Source organism: Monomorium pharaonis, chromosome 9 (genome assembly GCF_013373865.1).
Source record: "Monomorium pharaonis isolate MP-MQ-018 chromosome 9, ASM1337386v2, whole genome shotgun sequence".
NCBI lineage: Eukaryota > Metazoa > Arthropoda > Insecta > Hymenoptera > Formicidae > Monomorium > Monomorium pharaonis.
Genome location: NC_050475.1, coordinates 15,633,322 through 15,652,903, shown reverse-complemented (window position 1 = coordinate 15,652,903; position 19,582 = coordinate 15,633,322). Strand labels below are relative to the sequence as shown.

Genomic DNA, 19,582 nt, shown 5'->3' with positions numbered 1-19,582 from the left:
CGTTTCGTGCTTGCCAACGCCTCGAGGCATCGAAGTCACCGTCATCGAACAGAACACAGAGCACACCCCCTGTTCCTATTTTGTCGATAAGAACGCAAAACGATCAGCGTTATTACGTTTCATCGAATAAACTCTACATTTATAGGATATATCATCTTCGATGATCCAGTCTACGATACGTCTATCTTTGCTTCGACGTTATTTCGCTTTTAGATACCCAAGTCAACCGTAGAAGAAGAGGGAGGGGAGAAAAGCTGAACGAGTGTTAGGAGGAGATCGAAAGAGTTAGTTCGGCGAGAATAGCGTAGTGCGGTTCATGCGGCCGTTCCCGGGGTTTAGTGAAGCGAGAAAGAAGTGAAGCGAGAAGTATGACACAGACCTCAGAGGTGTTGGCGACATCATTTGTTGGGCTACTGACCGCGTTGTTGGAGTGCGTTTGATCCGTCTTGAGTTCACGATGATTGCTGAACTGCACGTAGACCGCTCTGCCTCTGAGTTGGGCCACGCCGGAAGCGTAGTAGGTCACCATGGTCGCCGCAGCATTCTCGTCCGCCATTTCGAGAAACGCCTGCAACGATAAGAGAAGTTTTTGTCAGTTACTGGCTGGACGCACAAAAGTTACTTGTGACTTCAGTTGTTTTCAAATACAAAGAAATCAAAAATCACATTTACATTAATACATTTTTCACACAGTTCTGAGAAAACGATTAATTCTGATTTAACTTTTTTTTTTCGATATTAATCCCCTGTTTGCAGTCTAGGTCCTTTTTTGTCCACTCCAAGTTTTTTACTGTTCCAGGTTTTCAAAAAATTTAGAAAACTTTTCAATCTCTATTACAAATAGTTTTTAACTCAAATGTTAAAACCTTTATTTAATAACAATTTCCATCATGTATATTTCGGAGAAAATTTTACTTATGCCAAAAAATCCTGGATTGCAGAAAGAGGGTTAATGTTTGACGATAATTACATCGTACATCTTTGCATTTTAGTTGTGTCTATTTTAATTAATCAATGAAATGACCTGAACGTCAGCACTGTTGTTTCAAGTCTCTAGCGAGACTAATGAAATAAGGTCCGATATGCAATACGCTTTTACTACTTAACTACTTTATTACAGTATAATGCCGTATACGATTTCATAAAACGTTTATATTTTACAATTTCGCTAGGCAAAATCTTCTGTAAAGTTTGACATAAAAAGGGGATGCACGACTGTCCAAGTTTGCACAGTTACTTTAACCTGAAACCGATCTCGGGGAGTTATGTCAAGATTCTTTTTTGATTTATGCCCAGAAAGGTAAAACATGTAGCAAGGAACGAAAAGCATTTTTATATTTACCTCGGAGCGCAAGTCGTAATGGAATATCTGAAACTCGCGTACGAGCAAACATGCTCGGAAAAGACGACAAAATTCAACGGGAGACGAAAACAGAGGTTTGGGACAAACTTGCGCAAGAATTTTGTTTTAATTACGTCGTGGCACAAGATGGCAATTGGTGCTGCAAAAATGCCTCCTTCCATTTGGACATTATACTCCTTCGTTTAGTTTAATAAATGTACCTTTGCGGAACGACTTCCATCGTACAGCTGTATTACGTATCGTAATAATTTATATTGTAATTTCGCCGGAAAATAAAAATACAACCGTAACGGAAAAAGAAGAGCGTCTCTCCTGAGACCCCGGAGTGAATTTCGCTTGGATTCTTTTCTCCTTTGAGTGTTCATGAAATTAATAATCCCGTATTTCTAAATCGTCCTCGTGCACAACTCGGCGTAAAGGAAAATTCCCCGAAGACTCGAGTCGCGAAGTCGCATCCGCGACAGTCAAGTGGTACGTTTATCGAGGAAAACTTAATAAAAAGCATTACCCGCGCTCATCCTCCGTTTTATTATCACAGTCGACGTAGAAAAACGGCGCGATTTCGTTGAGAGATAGAAATCGAGTCCAGATATAAAGAAAATTGATTTGCCACGAGAAAGGGAGAGAGAGAGGAAGAAACTGCGGGGGAAACAGCGAGAAGATTAATAAAATGTCGCGTAATCGTCTCGAAGGGGGAGAGGGGGGAGGGAATTTCGCGATAACCGCATTTTCAAGCTCATAATATGTATAAGCGGCGGATGTATACCAGCAAGGGAATGAAAGGCGCCGAACAGAAAGGAAGGAGAATGTTTATGTGCGGATCGCGGTTATATTCGCTATCGAGCAGCTACGAGTCTTCTTCCGTTCTCTCCGTTTTCCGCGCGATCCATTTTCAATTCAATATCGATGCTTCTTCCGGCCCCTCAACCACTTCCTTTCCCTCTTCTCGCGTCCGATACTCGCTTTATCGTATCGATATCGATATTACTTAAAGCCTCGTCGCGTCTCCTCGTCATGATCGAAGAGAAAGACAGAGAAAGAGACGCGACCGGTATTGAAATGCGAATGATAGTTTCTTACGTACAAAAGCGCGAGGCCCGTTGCTAAATTGTGAGGATCCTGGCGAGTCAGCTGGATTCGTCGTTATTGTATAATGCGCAAGTCAAGTACTAAGAAAAGTGCCTGTAGGGCCCGTCTTATTATGCGTTTAACTTGATAACTTTCTTAAAATTTTATTATCTAGGTAAGAGAGCATAAAAAAATAATCCATACTTTGGAACGTACCTTTTTACAAACTACCTTGAAGCTTTTGAGCGCTTTAAAGAAAACTTGATATCAAGAAATGTAATTTTATCCGGATAAAATATTCCTCTCGTTCTTGCATATTTTATGTTCACTTATATCATAAATTGATATATTTTTCGCTTACAGAATTGAATGATATTATCGCGAGCACGTTGTTATCGACTATACGATTATATAATTTCGCATTATTTCATTTACTTCTTGTAAATATATCCGTCGTATGTGAAGGAGTTTCCCTCGGTATTCCAATTAATAAACGTGAATTAACAAAGGAGAACGGAGAGAATTAATATATCATACTTCAGGAAAAGTTACGAGACTACGATCCCATCATGATGTCAGAGAATAAGATAATTTTACGTTGTGCAAATACATATATATATATATATATATGTATGTATGTAAATACGACATTCCGCACTTACTTTCATATTTTCCCTATGTTGAGAGATTAGATTAAACGCAGCAATAAAAATTGAAACGAAATTTTCGAAAAAAACTTGCGATTCGCCACACCGTACAAGTCTTGCAAACACCACTGGTTAATCTTGCGCCAGTTAATCTAAGCATTCTAAGCAATGAACTGAGAGAATTATTATAACATTAGGCAAGTTGCATTATTTCGAATTTATCTAACTACGTATGTCAACTACGTTTTGGATTTGTACCTGGACACTTACGCTAATTACAGTGCATACGTGCAGGTAGACAAATTAATTAATTGTAAACGCACAAGTGTATTATAAACACTAAACAAACAGTGTTGTTACTTCGCATTTGTGTTTACTTCGATGAACTATCCTTTGTACTCAAACTATGATTTGCGGCAGATCCAATCTTTCCATTAGTGAAAAAGCAATTTGTTAATGTAGCGAATACACGGCTTGTAATTCGCGACGCGTAAACAACACATGTATTCGTGCGCGTATACCATAAACAAATTATGACATATTTAATTAAATGCATACGATTAAAATAAACATTTTAAGGACGCGCGTAATAAATGGCATTTGTTTTTTTATCGAAATATGAAGCATTGTGTGTTTAGTGGCTCATCTCGTTGCGTCCATACGTCTATATATCAACAAAAATTATTAACATGTTTGTAAACGTACTAGTAAATGTAAAATATTGAAATATTCTTTTTACCTGGCGGTAGTGGTTCATTTTACATCAGTGAAGTGACCCAATTTTTAGTTTGTGTATTAGAGATCAAAAATATTTGCCGAATAAGCCATGAAAAATATTGGCAAAGCGATGAGATTCGATATTGATAGAACGTTAAGGGAAATAAAATTCTTCGTCAGTAAATGCTCAAGCGTAAGAAAAATTTATTTCATAAAATGCGAAATTCTCGGACCACAATTATCAAAACTCTCCAACTCTCTTTAAATTCAATGCAATTTTTTTCTTACGTTCGCTATGAATTCATTGCGATTAATTAAGATGTGCATAAAATTGTAGATAAGCGTAAAAAAGGTATATAATCGTGGAGAGAGATCATTAAAAAAAAAAAAACGAACCTGCGCGTATCACCGCGTGCAAATGACAAAATTCAAAAGTGCCCTTTCGCGACAATCTGCTGATGACTAGCAAATTAGCGCTCGAGATAAAAGCGTGGGGAAAAGTTCCGAGAGCGTACCAATGGCCGTCGAAGAACGAAAAAGAAAAAAAAAAATTCGTTCGCTATCAGACAAATCAGACCCTAGTCGGAACGAATGACGATCGCTCATTCGCATTTCACCCGAGAGGTCGTCATTACGCGCAGCGACGACGTATCCGCGACGACTGAACGACCGGACGAATGAACGAACGAACGACGAATGAGCGGTCCGCACAAGTGTGAATAATATCGGCGGCCAGACCAGACCAGACCAGACCAGACCGACCGACCGACCGACCGACCCGGATTTAACGGCGTTAACTCCGTTTTCAGCGCTAATGACGCATAGAGCCGCGCAATTGGGTTTTCGTGCGAATGGGACGAAATCCTCCGCGCGGGATTCGCTGAATCCAGGATCAACCCTTATGTTGACGGACGGACGTGCGCGGCCGGCCATACGATCACGTCGCTCACTTTGGCGATCAAGCGGTCGCGATTCTCCACGCACAATGATCCATTCAGGCGCCTAACGAGAGGACGTGCGCGATGTGCATTCGTCAATCGCGCGCCGCGCGCGGCCCTGCTTTCAGTAATAGCGAAGCGGAACGCCGTAACGTATTCCGCGGTAACAGCCCGCCCGCGTTAATTCGAAGAGATACGTTTAGACGTATGAAAACAAATTAATTTTAATTGGCGGAGGCAGCGGCGGCGAAGGGAAGCGGCACGTGCGGCTACGAAATGCGATAATCGAACCTAACAATCGGCCCACAATAGAAAAGGGAGGGAGGGGGGAAGGCAGGTTGAGGGGAGAAATTTACGATAAAGTTACCGAAAAACTAGTTTTATATATCGCTGGATGAACGGGCGCGTGTTCTATTGCGCGTGTTCGCGAATCAACGATTTGCGTATCCGTGTTTTTCGTTTCGCCCGACGGATAAAAGATCTTGTTGCAAAACTACACGTATGTATATATACATATATACGTATATATATATACGTGCGGCGCGCGTATATACGCGCGCGCGTCGATAATTATCGAGCAAGCGGCACACAACGTTATGGTATCGGCTGCTGTATTTCACAAAAGCCGAGCATTTACGGGCGATTCTCCACGCCCCATGTATATTTTTCCCCCCCGTTTTTTTTTTTTTATATTTCCGCCGTATACGCAAACACAAATAAGAGCATTCTTTGGCGACTGGGCCGGCGTATACGTTTCGCCGCTGGATGTTCCGCGTTGTTTGCCGTTTTATCGTGACATTTCGAAAGCGTTTCGGATTTCATGGACTATCCGGGAAAATGTTTTCCCCGCGACCATTTGCAACTACTCGTCGTCCACGTTCTCTCCACGCCACCGTGTGTTGCATTTAATTATGATCGAGGGTGCCGCGCGAGCAGCGCGTGGATTTGAAGTCTATTAAAGATAATCCGTTACGCGGATGTCACCGTAGCTACATCCCGCGTTGTTTTTTTTCCCCAGTTTTTTTTTTTAGCCACACCGAAGCTAATACATCGATCATCTTAATCGAGTGACTCGTGACAGTCATCGTATTTGCACCGGACGAGTTTGAATTTTCTGGATTATTCTAAGGATAACGCGCAACGTTAGCTATTATCGGGATAAATAAGGTATCTGTATCCAATTTGGCTCATTCCTTATTTTCAAATTAGTTACACAATGAATTTCAGATAACGCTAATATGTCGCTCAGGAAGTCGATACGATGTATTTGTGCTAGTTAACTGCTCAATATCTCCTTTCTATGGCTTGTAAGCACACTTTATTAAAATTGTGTTCTTCTGAATTTAAGGCCCAAGTGCTATCTTTTTTTGAATCTCTATTATAGTTATATAAATAATTGAAAATATTTCATATATCCTTTTTTAGTTTCAGAAATGTTTCCTATTTTTAATCTGACCCTTATCTTTTAATTACGCATTCATCAAAAAATCTCCAAAGCTTAAGGAGGGGGGGGAGGGGTCATATTGGGTACAGGTATCTTATAATTAAAGGGGAAAAGCCACAGAAGATTCCTAGCGAGCTGGAATTTTGAACACATGTACGAGAAAAGCAGAACATGTGTTGCAACCAATCACGGGGAACCCCGTGAACGTAGGTGGTACAATGGTGGTAATCGTACGGGCGTATACCACCAGTCGTAGGCAGAAGCCCCATTACAAGGGTGCCGGCTACATTTATAGGGTCGTACATCACCGAGAAAAGGCAACCGGAGGACTTTATTATTTTGCGGATACGTTTATATATCGGTAGCTCGCGATAGGAGCGAGCAATGTCTCTCTCTCTCTCTCTCTTCCTCCTCGAACCCTTCGGAAGGTCGGATGTCGCGTATATACTATAACACTTCCTTCGCTCTGTTCTTTATCATGGATGACGCGATATCATTCTTTCTTCGCATCCACAACGACATATTCCACGGGATACGTCGTTGCGCTTTCTTTGAAACGCATAAACCTTTTTGTGTCCCCGACGGCACGAGCGCAATTATATCTCTGTAATTTAAAATCACAATGACATAATTCTCCAATATTGTTTAGCCTATCGTTACGTGATGATTTTTAATTAAAAGTTCGACATATCCCCGTCGCACCACCGCTCGCCCTTCCATCGATCGATTTAGATTAACGGTCCCGGTACACAACCATGTTTCGCCACGACCGAAATTCTATAATCCCGACGTCGTGACACACGAGATAGATCCCGGGGCTCCCCTTCTCGTGTCCTCCGCCCCGAGCTCGGCTCCCCGATCTCCCCGGTTTGGACGGGCATCCTCGCCCTTTGTGATCCCGGATTAACCGCAGTCCTCCTCCGTCGGCCCGGGCCTGGCCACGAACTTCCTAACATTTTACCATCGAGAAACCGCGGCGCTCGCTCGGCGTCGGCTATAAAGCCGTTATTGGATCGAATACTCGCGTCGCGCCATAAACATCCGACCTACCAGCGTATCGCGCGTGCACACACGTGTGTACAAGCGTGTTCGCAGCGGCCGCGTGTGCGGGTCGACACAAGTCGTCCCGATGCACGATGGATCGAAGGGGATCGTCTTCGCTTCGGAAAATCGACCCTTCAGGAAAGCCACCCTCTCTTCTCTCTTCTTTCCTTCCGCGCCGTTCAACTTCGCTCGCGAAGCTCCGCCGAAATTTATTCGCATCCGGTAAAGAAGTCCGTCCGAGTTCGCGAATTCCCGCGGGTGCTTTCTTAGCGATACGTCTCGCATTTCGCAGACTTGGCAAGGGTGGTTTCCTTTTGGAAAGTCCAATAATCGCGGTTTCCGACGGCCATAGAGATTACTGTCATCCAGTTTCAGAATCTATCGTGTTTTCACAGAAAATATGCGAGTATAAAAGAAAAAAGAGAGTTAAATGTACGTATACGTCTTCAAGTAATTGCATTTGAATTCCTAAAATTCTTCGAAATGACGAACGGGTTTTTATTTAAAGTTTTATTATTATTTATAATTAAGTATGAGAAAACTGTAAGAAAAAGTGCCGTTCAATTTCTGCTCGGAGGAAATCAAGTTAGCCAGTGGTAAAAAGAAGTCGCGATAATATCACGACACCCTATAGGAGAGACAGGCAATTTGTCATGAGATTGTTATTAGAGCGGATAGAAGCGGAACCTCGTTATCATTGACGGAGTTATAAGCGTTATAAGCCATCCGCTAAGTTTCTAGCGAGTTTCGGTGCAGAGGAGAACGGGGGAATAGGGGTTGCGAGACGAGGAGATTGGGGTACGAGTGAGTGAGAGAGAGAGAGAGAGAGAAAGAGAGGAAGAGAGATAGCGGAACTGCGGGATATACTGCAGCGGGGAGGAGAAGCGGGCATGGAGAGTTATTTCTGATTTAAATAAACTCCGCTACGTTCCTCGAATCTCGTCTTCCAACGACGACGATTCGAACGGGGACTCGCGCGGTGCCTGGAGGTAGTCGCTTCAGGCGACGGAGGGGGGTGAGGAACGCGCGGGGTGGGGAACATGAATGTAATTTATCTCCGCTATAAGGGACGCAAAACGGGTTTTCCTTCGGCTGAAACTACGTTTGAACTCGTCTACTGTCTTCTTCTATCCCTTCGGTTTGCTCAAGGTGGTAAGCGAGAGAAAGGGAAATACGAAGGTTGGGATCAACTCCGGGGCCCAAGGAGGGTGGTTGTTAAAGGAGGTACGCCGCTCCGGTGAATCAAAGAAATATTATATCATTAATACAGACCCCAGGGTGCAATGGGGCCGTTGGGTGTCTGCGTGGAGCGCACTACCATCCTCCAGCAGCCTCCACCCTCTGTCGATTTCCCAACCGCCCGAGCGAGCCAGCCATCCTCCCCTTCTCTCCTTCCCACGCGAAAGTTTCTCTCTCTCTCTTTCTCTCACCCTTACCAACTCTTTCCTTCCCACCCTCTCGCGCCCGTACCACTCTACGAGCCTTTCAGCCGCAGGGGGTACCTTAGGAATATATATCTTGATAATTTGACGCGCCTTATATACCAGGCGTAACTATTGTTTACGGCTTATAGGTTCGTTGGGATCGCGAATGCGCGACTAAGTAAAGAATGCACGGCCGCGAGAGTCGAGCGTCTCGCGTGCGTGCGTGAAATTTTTACGATTCTTTCGACGCGACTGCCGTCGTGCGGCGCGACCGATTTTTATGGGTCCCATAAAAATATGCGTCCTGCGTATATCAATATTTCCCCAGACTGGAAATCGTTAAGTTTCCCGCCCCTCCCCCTCCCTCTATCCCTTCCCCCATATTTCCCCCTATATCTATGCATAGTGGTATATTATGTTTTCTCGTCTTTGACGTAAATCAAAAGTTTTATTATTAATCTCAACTTCGGTAACGTTTTTCCGTCTCTTATCAGTTTGCAGTGTTACCGTCATATTTACGAATATAAACATAAAAATGAGATCTTGCTTTCTCGCAGAATTTTGCAAAAGTATGCTCTTAGTCGACAATTACCGCCGTAAGTTTATTAATAACCATTAATGATGCCAGAATTAATTACTCTCTTAAATTATGTTCTTTCACGGCGCGCTTCGTTACTTTAAATAGAATTATCTATATTACGAGGTTGATTCAAGTAAGTTCAAGTAATCTGTGGAAAACGATGTTAATACCACAAAGAGGTCTACTTTCGAACGTTAAGGATTACAATAAATTAATGCCTTTCTTAATTAGGATAAATTATACACTCATTATGCTCGAAAGAGGAACATAAAAAATACATTTATAATCATCTTGCGCTCTATAATTACATGCAATATTAATTTCTCGTCGTAACATGTAAGATATTGTAACAAAATTCACTTCAGGTGCGACATTGCGTTTCTAATGATTTCCGAATCGATTATTCAGGATTTTTTTCTACGAGAACGCTGCGAACGTGCGACTATTGACAGACACGCGAATCGAAGTAAAAAAAAGCGTCCATTTTTAAAAAGGAGTTCATTTTAACGATGACACTGCGACTTTAATTCGGTCGTTTATCGCGCCTGCCGGAATATATGTTCCATCCGTGACGATGCTATATTTTCCTGTGTATCGAGAGACGACGCGGGTTATCGATACACGGGATCTCTCGGAAGTGGCGCACTTTCTCCGAACCATAGATATTGAAAGCCAAACTCGCGGGGATATCTGTAGGACATCTGATACATCCTATATAAAAATCAATGTAAGGGATCCGTCCTCTCTCATTCAACGGCGCGTTTTTATCCCGCGAAATTGAAATCGGCGCATTGAAGGCAGCCCGAATCACGGCTGGATGCCGTTGTACGTGACAAAGCTTGTGAAAGCACCGGCGGACGTTTTCGTTGTAAAAAGGTAATCATGATGATCGGACTTTCGATCGGAACAAACGACGCCGAAAGAGGGTCGGCGCGAGACGTGTCATCCGGAAAAGACGGATGAAAGAAATCTGAAAAATTAATCTTCGACTACCATACTTAAAGGTCGTAGCACCGCTACGAAGGGTCAGTTTCGGGTCTGCGTGATAAATGACGTAGATATTTTGTATTAATGCACAGCGCGCTTAGAATAAATATCTTTTCAAATGTACACTAAAACATTCTCATATATGTCCATAAAATTCTCATTTCTATATCTTCGTTCATAAAAACTGATGTTGAAAATAATCCCTATAGAAGTCGAGCAATAATAATAATAATAATAAAAAGATGTCATATAAAAAAGGGGGAAGGGGAAAGGGAGGCAACGTGATTCTCTTCTCTCGTGAGCTTGGTTCTGCGATCGCGAGAGCAATGCAGGTACTATTTATTTCCTTTTATAAAACCGACATTTTCCCAACGAGATCGAGTGGAGCAATACCTTTTCTCTCGATTAGCTTTTCCCTTTTTCTCAAGCCTTGCAGCGCGAACAAAAGCGATATAACGTGGAATAAACGTCTGTGTCGACGGTACACAAAATTCCGTGTAACAGCCCATTTTTGAAGGATGCTTAAAAAAAAAAAAAAAAAGAACGAAATGGAGAGCGAGGGAAGCAAAGAAGGATAAATCTTTCATTTCGCAAATCCCCGCCTATCGTTTTATGTAACGCGTGATTTATTCTTGTGTCGAATCTCGTTTATTCCTTCTTTTATTTCTGTCTCTCTTCCCTTTCCTCTTGTCCTCTTTTTTTTTTTTTTCGGCAAATTCAATTGCGGTCGATCGGCGTGTCGCGTCGCTCGAGATCCGATTCCTAGTCTAAAAATTAATAAGCGCCCTGACAGATAAGCGGATTATATCGTTTCGAATTAAAGCTCGCAAGTTCCGACGAGCTTGGCACACACACACACACACACACGCGCGCGCGCGCGCGGCTCGCGTGTGCGCGACGACAATATCACGCGATATCACGGAATTCCGTTTTCCGCGAGCAAGAATAAGAGACGGTCTAGCGCGCGCACTGCCGCTGCGGCTCGCGTTATTTCGAAACGGCAAAATTTACTTTATACAGCATAATTTAAGTACGCCATATAATCTCCCGTGGCGGCGGACTAAGATACCGACAGATCACCGACGACATTAAATAAAGCGCAGGGATTGCGAGGCAGCCCCGAAATTTCCCACGCGAGAAGAAAATCGTCGTCTCTCCGCGCGTTGCTCGGTGACACAAACTTATTTCGCGCTGTTTCACGAACTCGAAACCGGATGTTGTAACTTTCATCGGTGCCTCCGAGACTGCCGACGATTACGACAAATCAGGTAAGTTCTACAATCTACGTATTGATCGGGGGGGGGGGGGGGGGGAAACAAAAATAAAGAGGATTTTTTTTCTCTCAAATAGAAACGAGATAAGCGTTTATCAAGATAAGATAAGCAATTTCTAATTTACATAACTGAGCATTCTTTACAAGTTAAATGAATTAAAAAATACTGTAAAAATTAAAATATTGTACATATACACGCGCCCGACAATTTCCCTAATCAATCAAGTATTTTGGCTGGTTTGGAAAATGTTAATCTTGTTAACAACTGTAAAGTTGGCTAATAATGGCTCGGAAAGACTTGTACTAAATTTCAGGTACATGAATTTACCACCACTACTACTATTACTCACACACTCTGATTTCGAATTTTCGCAGAACTTCACAGATACCATTAGCTAATAACAACAGCAAGATGGGATCTCGAGTTAGTTTCACACACCCAGAAATAACATTCCCAAACAACCTCGCGGTGGTTGTAAGACTATTTGCTTATCTGCCACCCTGTAAAAAGGGGCGGCACGAAAACTTTTCCATCGGTCGAAGGGGAAAAAAAATCTTAATGGTAAGCGGAACGGTTCGTTGTTTATTTGTGGGTGGCGAGAGAACAAAGGGGGACAAAAGAGAAAGAAAAATAATAAGAAAACCGAGCGGAACAACGTCGGGGAAATTAAATTATGTGCCCGAGTACTATCATATACCCGTGAGTTTCTCTCGAGGGAAAGAAAGTCTTCCGCAACAAAACTAGGCTCGCCCTCAATGATGGCTATTAATTTAATTAATATCGAACCATCAGTGTTTGGCGTAGGTCTCTAAGGAGATCTCCCCCCCACCCCCCAACCCGTATATCAGAGTTCAATCTTATCTGTATCTCAATCAGCGATGAAATAAAACGGGAAAAGTTTGGAAAAAAAATTTCAGATGCGGTTTCGGATTACAAGTTAACACCTGAACGATTCACCACGGCGCAAGGAAAAGAAGTCGAGAAAATCGAGTCTCACGAGTGCACGTTTCGGCTTCCAATCTTCCAGTCGCGAGGGTTACAAATGACAGGGACTCGAAGATATTAGAGGGCGAGTCTGACGACACGCAGGGATGAGACATACATGTGATACAGAGCGGTACGATCGGCTTTGCTCGACTTGTATGATTCTGCCGACGGCAAAGGGGAACGCTGCGAGGGTTGGGGGAGGGAAAAAGCGATGAGGAAGGTGGAAGTGCGACGGAAAAAGTGGGCGCAGAGTAGAGGGTGGTAGGGTCACCATCCGGAGTTCCCACCAAAGGCTTTTCTGCGGCTTCGATCCCCATTGGCTCGCCAACGACGGGCATCTCCCTCATCCCTCTTCGTTTCGGAGGTATTCACCACCCTCGTCGTCGTACCTGTCCTCCCTTTTGCGCACTAGAATTCCACCCTCGGCTCTCCCACCCTTTCTCGCATTCTCTCGCCGGTATCGCCGTAAGAGTTTTTCACCTCTTGCTTCGTTTAGGGTTTCCCTGTTCTTTAGCGAGGTGCTACTTAGATGATCCACGCCGTTCAACAAAGCCACCTTTTTGTGAATTTCGATAATATTATGTTCGACTTATTCAGAAATAAAGAGGGAACCTCTTTTTTGTGAAATACTTTTGTACCAGACGCACTGAGGTTTCTTTTCCTTTTAATGGTTTCATCAACGATTGCTTTTACAGGTAATTTTTCGATCGCACGTACGTATTGAATCCAGATCATTTTTTCTCTTAATTTTGATTTTGGTAATGTCTTACCAAACAGATATCCTGCATTTATATTTTACAAAATATATGCATTTTTTACATCTCAGAATTTCTCGAACATCTCGAATCGCGTTAATATTTGTAATACATTCGAAAATATAAATTTATTTATGTATTTATGGCCGTAATCATTCTTGTTTATTACGAAAAGATTATGGTATTAAAATGTTAACATAATAATAATAATTAATATTTTCGATATGCGCACGATAGTAATCCCATAAGCCATTGTTTTTCTGTTTATAATGCAGGAATTTATTTTTCGATTTTGATTGAACATTTATTCATAAATCCTTCATCGCAACATTTCCATTAATTACTGAAATTGTGTTTATTCTACAGCACATAATACTGCTAGTTTTACTTTCCTTCCAGTACACATTGCAGGGACACAGAAAATTTCTAATCCCCTTACTACACGATTATATATTTTTGATAAGAATAAAAGATGTTATACATAGAGAAAGCTGTTTTAATCGCAGCGAGAATAATAAATAAATTTCAACCGTCAACTGTGAATGTAAAGACTTTAAAACTCTTGTTATTTATATAATTTATAATTTTAATCGTATTAAATTTTTTCTAAAAACCTAATAAAACTTAATTCTGTACTATTAATGGTAAAATATAAGAAGATATAACATTAAGTAGTACATGGAGTAGATAAAAATTATTGTACTATTTTTCTTTTTTGAAATAATATTTGAAAATGAGAATTCCTAGGACTCCATGTCCGCTAATAATGTTTATAATCGTGAAAAGTATTGCGAGAGATATGCCGTGTCGCAATTTAAATAGCCGTCGGTGATTGTGAGAAATGTAAAATAAGAATGATCGATAAAAAGAAGAGGAAAGTAAAACGATTTGATATCGCCGTCATGCCGAGGTTGAGCAAAACGACAGTTAAGTGCGGCCGCAGGCGGATCGGAAGGCCGAGCGATTAAAAACTTGGCCCGTAAAGAGAGACGAGGGCTATCTCCGATTCAAGAGCTGGTCACATTTGTAAAGCGGCCACTGGGGAGTTTGAGGACGTCGTCATTAGCGAACGAGAAGGACTCCGAAGTTCGTGGAATCCGGTCGAAAAAGCAGGATCCCCACGGACGCAACGCAAACCACTAGAGAGTGACCCTCAAGCGACAAAAGAGATGATTAAATATCTTAGATCAGTCGAAACGCGCACGGAAATTTCGGGAATTGGGAAATACACTTTCCTCCTCAACAGAACACTGTAAAAATAATTTAGCGTGTGATCAATTTGTTTACGTGTACACAAGTGTGAAAAATAAATTAAGGAATTATCGCAAAATTTATATACAAAATTATAAACACCCAGAAAATTACATCTATTATAGTGGGTCTCAAAATCACCTATCACAATAGGTATAATTTTTACACAAATTTTTTACAGTAAAACTCACAAGCCTGTCCTCTTAAGTCATGAATGTTTTCTTGACGAGATCAGTGCTGATCACGAAATAAACGCAGATATTGTGTCGTCAGAGTTAATTAACTTCTTCGAATATAAATACGCGATTTAAAATTTCCGCGGTGTTTCATTAGTAATCTAAAATAAGGTCGCGGAGCGTCGAACAGGACGCCAAGGATATTCGTCGTTCGTACTTTTAGAGCAGAATGATGGAAAACAAAATCATATCTCACCGTAGCTCACGGCAGAAAATGTTCTCTCCCTGCGGGGGTAACAGCGGCAATATACAAAAATATACACGCACCACATCCCAAAGTGGTTTAATAACACCAAAGTTCGTGGGTGCGTGTGTTATACGTTATATTTCGACGAATATTTCGCAAGAGAGAGAGAGAGAGAGAGAGAGAGAGAGAGAGAGAGAGAGAGAGAGAGAGAGAAAACTGTGTTCTCGAATCTGCCGTATATTTAATGCGGGCGGCTTAACGCGCTGCAAACCAGCGGAAGCCGCGAAAAGCGGGATCGGTTATTTCCTCTCGATCAGCTGCAGCTTTCCCATCACCATGCATCCCGCGGCCGCGTAATTTAGAGCGAGACAGTCCGTTAATGAATCGAAAATTTCGGCACGGCTCGCCGAGCGCGCGCGCATAATTATTCGGCCGGTACATCTGTAATCTATCGGCTATTTTTAGACGTCGTTTCATTATTATCGCCGGTAAAAGAAGTCTCGCATGTACGCGAGAGTGCGATACCGAAAAATCCAAAACCCGCGCCGGAATGCATCGTCTTTAAGGGGATGCTGGAGTCGTCTGTTTTACCAACAAAAAGATAGTAATTTTTGTTTAACAATATCTTTTTATTTCTTTTATAGATTTGGAAATCCTTCTCAAGAATAAAAGAATACGCATTGCTATCAGTCTGTGGAGTGGAATTTCTTCCAAAAACGAGAAAAAATTGTTAATTTGCTGTCACATCATAACAATGTTTGCTTAATATAAAAGATCTACAGTTTGTATCTACGAAATTCGTATTCACAGACTAGTAGACGACGAGAACAAACAGTGTCGAGTTTCGAAAATTAGATTTTAGTGCCTAATTGAGACGAAATTGTGAAACGAAAATTTAGGTTATATACGCGTAAAAAGTCGATAAGTAAAGCAATAAAAAAAAATTTTTTTTTGTCCTCGATATAAAGTCCAATTCACAGATGGATATTAATATGTGTACTTTAATTCTGGAAAAGAATTTCTAAATTTATAAAAGAGATATATACGAAATCTCATTAATGATGTGCATGAATGACTCTACTTTATCGACCTCGATCAAGTTTGAGAAGCAGTCCAGCATCGCCTTAAGGAGATCCGGGAGTGACAGAGTTACCGACATTTTTTTGGGAACTTGGATTTTCGAATTGGAGTAACAGAATGCAAAATCCTTTTACAGGATTAAAGTACGCACAAAAATGAAGGGGGCGACGTACGATTTGTTCTGATAAATAAAAAAAAATTGTTATTTATTAGTCACCTAACGACAATATTTGCTTCATACAAAAAATCTATAGTTTATATGTATAAAATAATCACGTCGCCCCCTAGAAAAAACTCTCAGGAATAATATCGTGCAATTAGAAATAAGATTAGAATCCTAGAAAAAAAGATTCGCATTCCGCAAATTGGAAAATGAAAAAACGAAAATTTGGGTTATGTACACGTAAAAAGTCGATAAGTAGAGCAATATGAGAAAAATTTTTTTCGTTTTCAATATAAAATCCAATTTATAGATTAATATTAATATGTGTACTTTAATTCTGGAAAAGGATTTCTAAATCTATACAAGAAATACATATAAAATCTCATTAATGATGTGCACGAATGACTCTACCTTATCGACCTCGATCAAATTTCAAAGGCACTCCTGGATCCCCCTTAATGATCTACGAAAATACTCATAGTTATTCACGGTTAATTCAACGGCATTTAAATTGTGAGCTCGAGAAAATGCAGTTCCTCGCGATCCCGAGAGAAGACTGCCAAGAGGAAAGAGAAATCTCGATTTAAAGAATTCCAATATGAGATTACGTACAAAGTTCTCGAACTAAACGAAGGATGGCACAAGTAGCGTAATGAATTTATCATACAGAGATCGTCGTGAGAGCAAGATCGTTAAATTGCCGCGCGAAATACTGTCGCGCGGATCGCGAAAACTCTTCGGATGGGAATATCTCGCTTAGTTTAACTCTCAAGAGGGTCTTCCCCGTCAGCTCGTTAAGCAGACGCGACATCCGAACGCACGAGCGTTGACGCGTGTAGGCGCGCTGTGACGCGAGGAGCGGCGTCGTTCCCGTTGTGCGACGAGTCGTTTCCGTTGTCAGTCGAGTGTATTCTTGCGCGTCACGCACACAACGCCGGTGCTTTACGTCCGACGCGCGGAAAATCGCGTTGACGGGGGCTATCGGCTCGTTCATTTAAAAATTAACTCTCGCCGCGTACCTCACCAAGTATCAAAAAACGAAAAAAAGAAAAAAAAACCTATCCCCATTATCGTTGTCGTTTTTCACCTTTTTTAAGCCCGCGGCCACAATTCCAACGAGTCTCCCGTGTTTCGCCGAATCTTTCGCGTTTTGTACGCGACGGTCCGCGTCGGGGGGGAAAAAAAAATAAAGCTTCGCGCTCCTCTCTCTCTCCTTTTCTCGCTTTTGCGAATTTCAGTTTTGCTCCGAATGGAAGGGAGCAGAGAACAGACGCGAACAATAGGAGATCGTTATTGATGGAACGAAGCAACCCGGTAGCGGAGCGTTTGATCCCGAATGCAGGCTGCTGCCGCTAATGGTGCTAATGATCATCGTATCCGTCATGTCCGTACAATAAAGCAGCCACCGGTCCCGGCTCGTTTTTCCCCCTTTTTGCAACGCGAACGATGCGGGATCGCAATGGTGGAAAGCAACGGACGACGTATGTACGCGCGTTACACTCGTTGCGGTTATCGCTGACGAACAAAGCATCATGTAAAATCGCATTACACCGCGGCGAGCTTAATAAGCGACGCACGCGGTGTTGTCAGATAATACGATTTATGAAATCTAATAGTCTTAACAAAAGAATCGAATTACATTCGCGCGCGCGTGAAACGATCGTACCGGGCGATCCGAGCGTTTTGAGGCGAGGGGGAAAAAACCCTCAGGATCGCAACGCGAAGAAATTAACGAGTTCCAAAAACACACACACGCGCACGCACACGCGTTCGACGTATTCGCGCCCATCGGATTCGCTCGATCGATTTTCACATTACGTAGAAACATTCATTTCCAAAATATCGCTCGAAAAAAAAAAAAAAAAAGAAAAACGAGAAACCCTCGCACGTACTGTATATCATCTCGTTTTGACGAACAATATGAAAGCGCTCTTGTTAAAATACGAAAGAAATACACAGCCGCACGAACAGCATGAGAACTCGAAGCTCAGCTCGATCGGGATCGCTGGAAATAACCGGCTAACATGGGTTAATCGGATCCCATCCTGTTTGCGATTGGATTAAAGTAACTCGCTTAAGACCGGGGCCGGGTATAACCCCGGCATTGATCCTGTCGCTTAACCGAGTTACCTTCCACGATGTCGAGACGACGAATTTGTCGTTCGCCCCGCGACCGTTCGACGCTCCTCTCGGCACGCCGGCGGCGCGGCGCGGCGTCGCTCGCCCGCTCGCTCGCTCGCACGTGCAGACGCGTTGCGAACAATATTTTCCCGATAACGGGAACTAACGCCCCGCGAAATTTTGCATTTTCCGCGCGGTCCAGCGGCGACACATTGATGCGATTTGAAGCGCGCGATAAAGCTAATAAAAAGAATTAACGATATTTTCTACGGGGCGTTGCGCATCCCGCATTCAACATTGAACGACGCGAAAGTGAGGGTTGCGAAAAGTTCGCGACGGGACTTAAAGTCCTGCAAACAAGTTTCGCAAACTTTATTCGCGACGCGTCTACGTGACACTATCGAATCCGGATAACCGCATTATTACCGACTAACACAAAAAAAAAGCCGATTTCAGCGAGCGCTCAGCGAAGCTTCCTCCGGTTTAACTCCCGCGGAAACATCCACGAACGATCCGCGCGTCGAGATCGGGCGGAGTCAATCTCGACGGGACTAACTTTTCAATTTTCCCTCCCAACTTTGCGAGGGTATAGACTCGGCGTACTCGCGTATATGTGAATGTACGTGCTCGGTGGTGCGAGAGAGAGAGAGAGAGGGAGAGAGGAGGGGGGAAGAGGGAAGGAACGAGCGAGGGCGTCGCTCAATTTCCTCGCTGACGAGCCAGGCGACTACCTGTAGACGGTTCGATTTATCACGGCCTATAATTGAACGGAAGCAATTTATTAATCGGCCTTGCACGTCCAAGCAAATCGATCGTGTCGCGCCGGACAGAGCGAGGATGCGTCCTCTATTTCGAGCATTTAGCTGCCGCCAGGTGTGCACTCGGTGGCGTGCGCCTCTCTCCGTTCGGCTCTACACTTTGCGGATCGGCGATAAAGCCACGACACCTCCCAGGATGTAAAACAGACCGGAGGATGAAAGGAGAAAAATTATGAACGGACAAGTTCTTAATTAGTCGAATAAATTCAAATTCTCGTTGCAATTTTGCGTCAGTTTTTCCTTCCTTTAGAATCATTAATTCCGCCCTCATCCCGAGTAATTAATTTCCCTAAGTCTCCGAGGTGCTTCTTCATGGCGGCACGTAGCCAACAAATTTCCAGTTTGAAAATTTGAAACTGAAGTTTCACTCGTATCCCACTGGATGCATCGCGTCATATTTCCACGCCGTTTTTCTTATTTCGCTCCACTATTTACCACGACAACGTAGTTACGACGAGTATTTTTCAACGTCCGCCGGTGATATTTTTGCCATGCGCT

The 19,582-nt window shown here is 42.7% G+C and overlaps 1 protein-coding gene across 12 annotated transcripts in view; it reads right to left on the bottom strand.

Moving 5' to 3' along the window:
- LOC105832990 (polypyrimidine tract-binding protein 1) overlaps nt 1-19,582 on the bottom strand; it is a 304,112-nt gene that overhangs the window by 67,010 nt on the left and 217,520 nt on the right. For 11 of the 12 annotated variants that reach the window (XM_036292445.1, XM_036292444.1, XM_036292451.1 and 8 more), the window contains one exon: nt 380-568. In XM_036292445.1, coding sequence (XP_036148338.1) covers nt 380-568 — 189 coding nt within the window. The remainder of the gene's footprint in view (nt 1-379; nt 569-19,582) is intronic. The other variant, XM_036292443.1, reaches the window with a different exon arrangement.